The following is a 12,802-nucleotide window of genomic DNA, read 5'->3' on the forward strand; positions in this document are numbered from 1 at the left end:
TATCCAAGGTCACAAATATAATAAGAATGGAAGAAAAATGAGAAGACACAAAAATCACCTTTATCCAAAGAAAGAATACAGGAATCACAAACAGTGGGACTCTGTGCTTTTAGACAAAGGACTAGAATTAGCTCTGGATCTGGGAAATGGTAAGATTCATGTTGATATTGATGCTCTACTATTGATGGATTGGATATGGGAAAGGGGATCATCCTCTAATCTGCTGTTAAATCCATTAACTGATGAATGTGGGATTCTGTGTTCCCGTTTTGTGGTGATCAATCAAGCCTAACCATGTCATATTGCTATGCGTCAATTGGAACCACTCACTATATGTAGTCATGTTCCTAATTTCTTAAGCCTTTCCTTAAGGATGTTTCTGGTGTTTTTAACATCTCGGTATGTATCAGACTATGATGATTCAGGTTGATTTAAAGAATGCACTTACTTTGCTGCAAAAAAGGAAAGAAAATCTGTATAGGGAATTAGGTGAGGTAGAGTGCAAGCAGTGCAAAACATCAGAATCTGCCGATGAGTAGTCCCATCGCAAGACCATCCAAAACTCCATTCTAGAGATGAGCACTCGCTGCGAATCCGTTCCTGACAAGTTTCATAGCTAGGCTGGTCCTGCTGTGGCCAAGTTGGCTCTCCGTCGAGCATTATCCTCATCACCAAATAAGCAAAAATTTAACTGCAATATCATGTTTCCATCTGCAGAATACTCCAACATCAGTTCACTTCCATTTCACCGGATGTTTACCCTGTTTAGTTATTGTCGTACCCCTTCGAATCACGGTGCCCACAACACGTGAGTGATTTGGTACCAGTTCATGGAAAATGAAGGGGCGTTTGTCGATGAGAAACTTGTATCCATTACAAAGCTATCCAATAGGTTATGTCAAAATAATGTGCTGATCAAGTGGTGCCAAGCTACCGACTTGGTTAAAAGCCAAAAATGGCATTAGAGTCGTCCATGTTCCGTGAATTGAGGAGAACCAAAATATTCTCAAGACTAGTATTATCTGTATTCCTCTGTTTTCATTGTAGAGCGAAGATAGACAAGGAGCAAATTGATCTGATCTAAACTGACCCAGTATTCGTATTTCTCGATCTTCTGCAATCTGTGACATTTCCTTCAAAGCATCCGCATTAATTTATCGGATAGGCTACTTTTTCGGACCTTGCATGTCGGACGAGCACAGCATGCCAGGGGGGCATGATTGATTGGGCTTCCTACTCGCATAAGCTTAAGGAAAACAACTTCAATAAACTTACGTAACTTACTAAAGTTCTTTATTCAAATTGATACAGAGACCCTGAGATTCGTGTTTTGGTTGAGAACCAGTATGCTCGGGTATCCGAAGCAGGAAGAAAATGTTCTTATATCGGCACCTGCTGGAGGAGTTGAACATATATTTCGTGGGATGCCTAGCAAAGTCATCAAAGGTTGTAGGATTGTTGAAAGCGACGAAAGTTTTCCTGCGTCCATAAAGGGCTCTGCTCGAGAAATGGATATCGAGAGTTTCTCGATGAAATTTGTGCTACAAACGTAACATCATTTCCATTTCGGCAAGAGTGAAAATGAAGCCAAAAAATGCAACAAGATCTGCTCTTCATTGAACCACGGTTAGTCATTTAATTTAATGGTGTGAACTGCTGCTGCAAGTTCAAAAGGGCACCGAATCCGCCTACCACTTGAGAAGGGTCGGCCACACTAAAAAAGAAAAAAATCAAAAATACAAATCAATGCAATATCTACATCTTCGCATGCCTGTGTGCGAGAAACCTAGATTGATCTATTGACAAAACAAAAACACACTCCTCCCCTATTCCGCCCTACTTCTGTTTCCTCAGCCGGCGTTCGGGCACAGAAAAACCCGGGCGGCTATAATGGAGAGATTTCCTCTTCCTTTGGATTCTACTTCTGTTTCCGATGTACTTCAACTACTTGGACTTCCTCACGGATTTCGACTTCTTCATCTTACGCAACTTCTCATCGATGGGTGTGAAAGTGTACCCATCAGGAATGGCAAAGGTATCGCACTGATTCACAACAGAAGACAACTTCTGCTGCTCCTTGCTCGTCTTTTTAGCCCATGAGGGCATTGCCGAATATGAAGACGATGATGATGGAGGGCGTGACGACGGAAAATCCTCCTCTTCCTCAGCTCCTCTCCCTCCACTGAGGAAATGTATGGGACTTGAGAACGGGGTGTAGAACTGTTCAATCGGCTGCAGGTCCATGAACTTCGTGAAGGTTATCACTACTCGAACAGTCGGGACCACTGGAATTGCTACCTGCAACAGGAGAACATTAATCCGATCAACAAATTTGTCACGGAGAGTCTGGTGAAAGATTCAATGCAGCGGGCCGCCAACCAACCCAAGTTGTGTTAGCAATTTAGCATTCAATTTCCCTTCACAGGTCTCTGAGACAGAGCTTGCCATCGGAGACAGCATGTTCCCGTTTTGAGGTTCGATAAATCAAAGCATAGATCCTAATTGATCCCGAAACTATCGATCTTTGATTCAAATGAGAATCAGAAGGGACTGCTGTAAAATATCTCGGTATTTTGCCAGCTCAGCAGCCAAGTGGGGCCAGGCCATAGGGAAAGGAAGTTCCTATTGGTTGGTTAGTCAGATGGCAATGGGACCCGCGAGGAGCAAGCGGTCGTTGACTTGGGTCCCACGGGAAGGACAAGGATCGTTCCTTTCCACGTCACATCTCCGACGAGATGTGGGCCCCATTAAAGCTTCCACACCCAGCCTTTGTCTCGGTTCTCAAGTCATTCCGAAAATGGGCCAATAAATAAATAAAGAAATTCATTTATTAATTAAAATTAATTAAAAATTAAAAATAAAGAATAAAGGGCAAATCCGTTACTTACCTTCACCGGAAAAGTCCCCGGCGGGAACTTTGTGGTGAGCATCTCCCGCATCCGCCGCACGGCCTTCACTTTGTTGGCCAGGATATCGAGCAGCGGCAGCAGCTCCTCCGTCTTCAATGGGAACTGCTCCGTTAGCCAGACGGAAGGCCGCAGGTTCCTCACCACCTCCGTTTCCTTCGTCTGCGGCATCGGCGTTGTCAAGCCCCGATTACTCCTGGGCCGAGGGGGGGCCGCACTGAAGGGTATGTCCACGCTCTTTCTCCCCGCGCTCATGTGGGCATTGCTGTGTCTGCTTTCTTCGCGAACGAAGCTGCTGTGCCTCCGCGCATCCGGAGGAGGGAGCCCGAAGCTGGGGTTCTCTGCCACGAGGAATCCGTCCTCGTCTTCATCGAGCTCCAGCGGCAGCACCTGCTCGCTGCCCGCAACGTCGCTCTCCGGACTCACAACCTCTCGGGACTTCATGCTAAACACCACATTGTGAATATCGTAAACCCTGGCCTTCCACTCCCCGACGTGCTCTGTCTTGTCGTGTCGCCTCCAGTTGGTCCGCCCAACGAGCTCCGCTCTCGTGACGTCCATTCCCGGCCGGTGGAAGCTCGTCTCCAAAGAGTATCTCGCGGCCTCCGAATCGCTCATCGGGGCTCCGGCATTCTCGAATACGTTGTAGACTTTGCGACTATCGCGGTTGAGGACCAGGAGGGAACCGATGGGGATGTCCTTGCTAGCATCTCCCTCGCCGAGGAAGAGGAAGCTCTGATCGGCGCGCTTGATCTTCATGCCGTCGAAGCCGGCGAGGGAAGTGTCCGCCCGGAGGTTGCCATCGCGCTTCCAGATCTTGTACGTGTCGGAGGGGGCGATTTTGCTCAAGAACGGGATGACGGAGCTCTCGAAATGGAACGAGATCTCCATGTAGAAGTCCCGCATGCGGCGGAGGACAGCGATAAGCCTCGGGAGGCGGCGGCGCCACTTCTTCCAGGCGGACCCGTGGTGGTGCCGCACGAGTATGCGAGCGACCTCGGAGTAGCGCCTACACATGGCCTCCTGGAGCGGGTTCCACCCGGCGGAGTTATGAAGGGACACATCGGCGCCGGCTTCTGCGAGGGTGCGGGCGGCTGCGGGATCGTTGAGGCGGACGGCGAGGTGGAGCGGGGTCTCGCGGAAGGGGACGTCGCGGCGGTCGACGGCGGAGGAGATCTGCTCGGCGAGCTGCTCTTGGGCGAGGGAGTCGGCTTCCGTCTGGATCTGGGACACGTCGCAGAGGCGAGGCAGCGTGGAGACGAGCCTGGAGAGGGTGTTGTGGTCGCCCACAGCGACCGCGTAGTGGACGGGGCTATGGGCGTAATCCTTCGGCTTAATTGAAGGCAACGACGACAGCGCCGTCGTCGACGGCCTCGCCGGTGACTTGGCCATCGAAACCGTCGTCGGGGGTCAACTCTAATCCGTTCCTTCTTTCTTTCGTCTGATTCTTTCTGCGGCTTCTGATTGGAGGGGAAGAGAAGGAGATCGGAATGTTATGGGGGAAACGGGACGGAGGGGTATTTTTGTCCTTTTGTAAATGGCTCGTCTTTTATGGAGGGAGAAAGAACGTTTTCTGTATTTTCTTCTTTTGACTGCTTCTTCTTCTTCGTCTTCGTCGGCGACCTTTGAATTTTCTTTTTTTCTTTTCCTTGGCTTTTATTTATTAATTTTGAAATATATGGAATTCATTGATCGGTTATAAATAAATGAAACAAACCAACAATTACTTCCGTACGCTCCATTACTGTACTATAAATAAATAGATATATGCATTTATTATTTCATTAATATATTTTTATCGATGGTACGAGGATCGAGACTTTATACAAGAATACTTAACATTAAATTAAGAGATACGGGAGTTCCACTGCAATGATCCTCATAGTTCCAAATCGATGACTTGTATTACAGCACCAAGTCTCCTTCCTATTTTATTTTCCGATTTTTTGTTTAGGGTTTGGGTGTGGATAAAGGTATAGTATGGTCCCGTTGGTTCAGGGGATGAATTATTAGATTTGCAGATGCACGTTCTGATTTCTCTCTTTGCTTGTGTCTGACGAATGACTCAGTAATGTATAAAGGGAATGTGAAACATTATTGCTGCTGTCGTGAGTAGTATCATTAAGCATTTTTGGAATAATCATTAGTCATTCCCTTTTAATTCTGCAGAATTGTTTTAAAATGTAAAGAGTTTACTACCAATTTAGACCTTCAACGATTCATTAGCCAATGATTTAGTCCTCATAACATTTTTGCCATCAAAGTAGTTCCTGAATTTCACTTCCATCTATCAAAATAGTCCGACTGTTAATTGGCGCGGCAGAAATCTTACATGGGAGCACATGAGGGACAACAAAGTCAATAAATAAATTATAAATTAAAACGACGCCATTTTGAGTAATTCCGAAATTTAAAATAGAAAATTTTAAAAAATAAGAGAGAATGAACAAAGGGGGCTAGCTTGGATGGGCACTCCTCCACCGGCGAGGTGGCTGGAGGCTTCTCCCTCCCCTTTCCAAAGAGGGGAGCTCGAGTAGGGGCTCCTCCCTTTGTTTCCTAATCCCCTCTTCTTCTTCTTTTTTAGTTTTCTTTTTTTATTAATTTCTAGAATTAATTCAAACAACATCGATTTATTTTTAAAATAGTTACGGCGCGTTTGGTTTCAAAATTAAATTAATTTTGATTTTGATTGTGAAAAATGACAAATGAGATGTGATTATAAATTTGACTTAGGAAACGTGTGTTTTTATTGTGTAGTGTTTTGAGTTAAAGTTAAAGTTAAAATTTTTTATTTAAAAATATATATTTTTTGTGTAATGTGTTAAGTTAAAATTAAAATTAAAATTTTTGTGATTTTAAATTAAAAAACAAACCGGCCTTTACTAAAAGCATCTGTTCACGTCTACATTCCCATCAGGTTTTTGTCGCGTCCGTCTGTGGTCAGACTATTTTAATAAATTGTTGGCCTATGAATATTTTAGGGACCGAATTGTTAACAAACGTATACAAGCGAACAAGAAGAGTATCCATCCAAAAGAATATTTCCCGGAAAGTCAATTGATTTCTCAGGATCGCCAAAATCATTACCAAGGGACGGGACCGGCCCCCAATGTGACGAATTAGAGGAACCGAGGGATCTTCCGAGATCGGAACGATAGAATTTGGATTGATCCAATGGTGTTGGTAACGGTGGTCGACGAGATGAGGGTGATGATTACATCTCGGGAGGGAAGACGGAGTGGTCGGCGGCGGCGTCGTCGTCATTCTAATAATCATTAGCTTTTTGTCGTGCGATCAAATGGAGAGGCCCAACAACAGGGGAGCCTGTCTGGGCTCAAACCAGACCAAATCCAAAAACCATATCTCTTCCTATGAGGGAAAATAAATTATTAAATAAAAAAAATTGATTGGATCGGATTGGATTGAATTGAATTGAATTGATGAATACTGTGTGCTATACTCCCAATGTCTATCTTTATATTGTCTTTATTTAATATCTAACTTCCAAACTATTACTTTACTCACGTCCCTATGTCTGATCCCTTTTGGAGCTTTATTAAAACATGACAAAACAAAGATACAATGTGGAATGGGAGCTCTTTACAGCTTAACGGCTTGTTTTCGATTTGCTTTTTAAGTAATTGTATGTGCTCGAGTATGCGGCCCGATAACTTGGCCTTAATCTGTGTTGGGCCCTGCAAATATATATGTAGGCTCCCATGATTGATCATATCATGCATGCTTGACACGGTAAGTCCCATATCGATTTTGGATGAAATTCCATTTACTTCATTTGGTATTCGTTGTAGAATTCATTTAGGCCGTCCAATTTTGTCCCCCGAGCTCTTCATTCCGTCGCTGACTTGAAAACCTCAGCACTTATGCCTAAGGGGTATGCATCTCTCTTGATATATCTTGTCGACACAGTAGTCATATAGGTCGGTTTTGCGATTTTCATCTAAAGCTGTGAACCTTTGAGCTCAGTTTTCATCATGAGATTTCCTATACTCTTCAATCCCTTGCTCCTTCCCTGTCTTCTTCTAGACTCACAGATCTCTGATACCAGTGCTAATTATATGTCCTAGAGCCAATATATGTATTTGGATAATTCCTATTTATGTCAATGATATTTATTGTATCATTCATAAATCATTTATGTTTAATAGAGTAAGTCCATAAGATATTTGACAAATGTTTCATTCTCAAAGAGTTGAGAATATGAGTGACGGAGTATTTTGGTGCAGGTTTCTTTAAACTGTTCGCGGTCGTATAAATCTTAGCTACGCACTATCAATTCTGGATAGACCGTCACCTCTATCATATTCATAATTAGTATAGAGATACTAATAAATATAGAGCAGTAAGTTTCATTCTATTCGATATCTGATATTGACAAAGACATGTGGACACTTAAAGAGATACGTAAATCAAATTATGACGAACATATAATATTCACGTGGTACTTTACTGTTGTCAATGAATATTATATGGACCGTATTAGTACATATAGTCTTTTAGACCTGAGATACCACGGTTATTTCGTATATAGGTAATTAGGATTTTCTCCTGCTTATATACTTGTGCTAAGCATAGGCATCCGGTAGACGATGATCCTAGTTAGTTGTGTATGGAGGTAGGTATCCAATCGAGATAGGATTCATTGACCTGAGTAAACAAGAAAAGATCCTATGAGTTAGAGTTCTATTCTTGATTAGGAATAGAAAAGAGTTTTTAGTTTTAGTTCTATTGATCTATGAATAGAAGCTCAACGGTTTCATATGATCGGTTATAGGGTTTGATATTAACAATTGACTCTAGCTAGATCGGGATCTACAATGAATGGACTCAAGTGCAAGGTATATATGGTCACAAGTTTTTTAGAATGTCTTAATTGCACATTCGTCACTATTTGAATTATTATAATATGCTGTTAGACGCCACTCATGATCTTTAAGAGCCAAGGACATTTTGAAAATTGTACTTTTGGTTATGGAAAGGAGTTTCTGATAATGTTAAGGTGGTTGACATTATACTCTCATTGTCACTTAGCGATGAACCTAGTTAGCCACACACAATAGAATGTGTTTGAGCCAAGAACTAATTGATTTTAATTAAGGCAATTAATTAGTTATCAATTATCGAATTAGACTTGCAATGTAGTTGCAGGGGTGCTAACACACTCCGAAGTCAAATCTAACATTGAGGTGAACTTGTTTAAGGAATTATTATATTCAATATAATAATGTCCTTAAATGGAAATTTACTCTATATATATGGAACATCTATAAATATTAGTAAGTGCATTGCGGATTTTCTCTTTTGGGACTAATCTGGGTTATCAGATAATTCACTTGAGATTTTAGAAACTACTCAAGTTATTGGACTTATTTGCGAATTGTAGTTAACTGTAAATTAATTATAATTGCTAAATAATCATAGGGGCTAATTAGTAATTTACATAAACATATATATATACACACATATATGTATGTGTGTGTTATGTAATCTGTTAATTAGAGATTACGCCCACGAAGGGAAGAATACAGAAGGGGGGCTTCACGGCTGAAAAGAGCAGCCTCGTGCCACCTAAAATACAAGGCTAATCGGAAGAAATTAGCTCTTCCCTTGGCCACCCGTTGCATGTGGAGTTCACCGCCCATTCCACCTTTGCTCGAGAGCATAGTCTGATCACGTGGGCAACCCGTGGAGACTAGCTCGCGTCGAGGTAAACAATCCCTTGGCAAAGACGCGTTTGTGTGGACGAGTTAGAGACCGAACACTAGGGCGACTTCAGGCGATTATTCAAGAAGGTGATTACTTGGCAGTCTTACAGGGATTTTACGAACGAGGTAACTTTCGATAAATCCTAATGAGATTGTCAAGTTAGCATTATTTTATCGTAGCAAAGTGATACAACACATTCGAAATAAGATTTCGGATGTCGATCCTATATGTATGATCGAATGAAATTTTAATTTATCATTTATTCCGCTTCCGCTATATTTTCGATATCGTTTTTTAACGGCCACACCTCATTATCATGATTGGTCTTCCTTCTTAGGAGACCTTTTCCCCCATCAGTCCTTCCAGATTCCTATATCCCATGCATGTCTATCCAAGGGGTGCAGTATACTACAGACGCTCGAGTCACAGGATTTTCCATTGTTATTTGCGGCGGATAAGATCATTGTTGCACTCCAGACACTGCCTAGGTATCTGCCATTATAATTAATTACCTCAATATGCAGCTCAGTCACACCAATGAAGCACAGATATGTTCCTTGCTCATACCTTTCCAAAATTGCGATCGAGGAATGAAGCATGAGCTTGATCAATATAATGCAATTTTCATTTGGGGGGCGCCTGGTTTGCCGGGTTATGGATGATTTGAACTGTATATATATATAATAACCCTACAAAATCTGCTCTTCCATAACCATCCATGACCCGCAACCCGTCAAAGCTAATAGAGCTCCTAGCAAATGCGATGTGTGCTAAGGGAAAGAAAAAGAAGGAAGAGGAGGTGAACAAGACGCACGTTATGAATAGAGAATGCGCTTCACTGATCACCCACTGGGCTTTTGTTCATGGCTGAACAGTAAAAAGATCATAGAGAGCTAACATCCTCCCACTTCCCGCAATTGGGTCAACAGCAAAGGTGGTTGGATCCAAGTCACTTAGAGGTCCTTGTTGAGAGAGATCATTCCGTATGGAAAAATTAAAGAGAAATATACGGGTTTATAAGAAATTGAATTTCACAACATACTAGCTCGATCTTTTGGGTTAGAGATGAGTCTAATTACTTATAGGTCCAGTGAAACTTTATAGTGCGAGACCCAGTACTTGGTTACTGACACCAACGGTGGAGCCGTGGTCTTGGGTTGAGGTGGAATGTTTCCTGAGTGAAGTAAAAAACCAGACTCCAAAATGCTCACTTTGTGGTCCACTAGGGGTAGGAGAATTCCAACTATACTGTCGGGTGGCAAAAGAGAGGTTCGACATTGTCATATCAGATCACTAATATACGGAATATCCTACTCTTCATGATACCACTTGAACTGGTGCCAAAAGATGTTCGACATTGCCAACCGCAGAAACACTCTCGTTGGCGTACGTGGGTCGTATGTTCCAGCGGTTTCAGAACCCATTTCATTTCACTTCTCCTACTCACGAGTATACCGAGCAGACATTCAGTACCTATGTACAGATAATACACAAAGTTGTAGATATTGCGATTTGGAATGGAGGGCAACGTTTAACTATTTATGGATAATACCTTCCTAGATGCCTATCCGTGGATGATAATAATCCTCTTAAAGGTAAAATCCATCTAACATGGCTAATGACTAGTAGAATACCTACATACCATGAAATTTCCTTAATTTCATATTTTCAGTATAGTTTCTTTTCAGTGCGCATCACCAGGTATATCTTAAAGTCCAATTAGCCCCAGCTAATCGAAGTCCGATATAGTTTCTTTCTTCTTGAGTTTACGCTGCTTCCACGACAGTCAATTTTTCCATTCTTCCCAAACTAAATAATCTTTCCCGATCTTTGTTCAGACAACCTTAGGGTCGGCAGTAACCAATGCTGAGCTTTGCCAAACCAAATTCTGAAACTTTTGCTCCCAATCTTCACTCTCTTCAATCGAACAACTAAAAATTTCACCTCAGTCTCTCTGGCAAAAAAACTTGACTAATAATATATCCCACTTTAATCTGCACATATTACCTGTCAATACTGTCTTGCATTCAGTTATATTTTAGCAAAACATGGAGGTATACCCTGCTTCTAGTTTCAAATTACCTTGAAAGTTCGTCCCTCATTGAATCCCAGCGTAACATCCTGACCTCGAGTACAAATTTCATCAGTATTCAGAACAACCTATATATTAATTTCCAGTCATATCATAATCCACAAATTAATATTGAGTTAGAATTAGTAAAGATACGATCCGAGAAATCTAACCAACACCAGCAGATGAAAATATAGTTTCGATGTACCATGTCTAAAATGTTTTTTTGCTAAACTATCGCACTAATAACTTTTTTTTTTTTTTCGGGTGAACTCCGTGCCAAAGCCCAGTAAATTACGATACTAATATTTAACAGCCATAATAAATAGTAGACCAGGCTCTTCCAGTTACTACCGCACTGTTAATCGCAGCCTCAACCGATTATATCATTCAAAAGACTCTCACTATTCTTCTTAAAGGAATTTAGAAGTCTCTTGAGTCTAAGGCCCCTTTGAACGGTGGAACGGAATGGAAAGGGATGGGTTTTATAAAATGAAATATGATAAATCTATATATTATATAAACTTGTCTATGCCATAATAAATAAGGGTAGATTGGTAAAATTCTATACAATTATTCATATAAACATTTTTTTTATATGTTCTTTCAATTATTCAGCTTGCGTGGTCGATAGGATGTTGGAATCTTATTATTGAAGTCGATTCGTCTACTGTTTGCCTGCTTATTTTGGGTTCGGGGGCTGTAACTCCAAATGCTCGACCTATTCTGCTGAAATCACAGAACTCATTGCTAGAAGCTAGGAATTTCAAGTTATTCACACATACCGGGGGATAACAGCTGTGCGGATTGGGTTGCATGAAAAACTTCCTCTTTTTCACTTGGAGTACATTATCTTGATTCGATTTCTAATGGACTCGGTCATCTCATGTTAGGTAATATCATTGAGACTTTCATATCCCATTTCTGTATGTTTTAATTTTCTGTTTGAACTCTTGACCCTTCCCTTAACATATATATATATATATTATTTTTCATTTTTATCTTTGTCTTCCAATTTCCTCTTAGAATTTTCCTCTTTTAATTACTCATTTATATCTTTTTTCTTTTCTATATCTTCTTATGGTAAAATATAGGATCAATGTACTACTTTGTACACCACCATATTTTCGATCGTCTTGAACCCAAAGTCATCATGACATATTATATTTTCCTTTTATCTTTGTTATTGCCCAAACCTTATATATCTTCTTCTTCTTTTTTATCCTCCATATCGTCCTATGGTATACACGGAATCATTATGCTCCGTTAGATCGTGCGCCGCCCGACCTCCAAAAATTCTTGCAAAGGCATGAACCCAATGCCACTAGATAATATATTATAAATTCTTTTTGACTTTGTTATTGAACCGTTTGTATCCTTTTCTTTTCTACCATATAGGTGTTGGATGGTTCGTGTTTGTTCTTGATCACACCGTTCTTGGACACCGTTAAACCATCCTTGGACAAACCATTCATGTCTTTTTCTTTCCCATATCTTACAAGGCAAAGAGTATATATATGTAATACACCAGTAGAAGCTCAAGCAAGGAGGAAAGAACGGCAATGGAGAACAATCAACTGATGCCTTCCGCTACCCCTCCCGTTGCCAACAGTAATCAGAGGTTAGCTCTCGGAACCATCGATCCCCTTTACAATAATATATAAATGTGTCATTATACATGTACTTGGTTGTATAAGTTGGGTTGGGCTCTCTAGCGCATAAATGGGTCAGTATTGCCTTTCCATTTTTAACTCTGTGGTATTTCCTAGTTGTTTTAGTAGTCTTTAACATAAATGTAATTTTAGATTCAACTTTGATTCCATCTTATTAGAGTTTTATTCGATTTATTAAAATTATCTAATGATCTCTCTCTTAATTATTTGTATGTTATGTAACACAAAGCAAATGTTGTATGCTATATATATAACTATAAAATTCATACTAACAAACTATTATTGAATTCAATCTCTTAATTATTCTGTAAATGTAAACTCATTTGTTTATTATAACTTTTGGGTATAAAAATCGTGCACTGCAGGGGCCTGAAAATCTATTAGAAAGCCGAGTTGAGGTGGCCCTGACTTAATGAAATCCGAACACT

General features: G+C 40.9%; 1 protein-coding gene across 1 annotated transcript; it reads right to left on the reverse strand.

The window, feature by feature from the left end:
* Window positions 1-1,595: 1,595 nt before the first annotated feature.
* Window positions 1,596-4,298, reverse strand: LOC116208697 (ankyrin repeat domain-containing protein 13C-like). Its single transcript, XM_031542244.1, has 2 exons — window positions 2,889-4,298; window positions 1,596-2,298 (listed from the first exon to the last, which is right to left on the reverse strand). Exons 1-2 carry the CDS (start codon window positions 4,296-4,298, stop codon window positions 1,945-1,947), a joined length of 1,764 nt encoding a protein of 587 aa, XP_031398104.1. The 3' UTR covers window positions 1,596-1,944.
* Between the last annotated feature and the right edge of the window lie 8,504 nt (window positions 4,299-12,802).

The sequence above is a fragment of the Punica granatum genome, chromosome 5 (genome assembly GCF_007655135.1).
Source record: "Punica granatum isolate Tunisia-2019 chromosome 5, ASM765513v2, whole genome shotgun sequence".
Classification (NCBI taxonomy): domain Eukaryota; kingdom Viridiplantae; phylum Streptophyta; class Magnoliopsida; order Myrtales; family Lythraceae; genus Punica; species Punica granatum.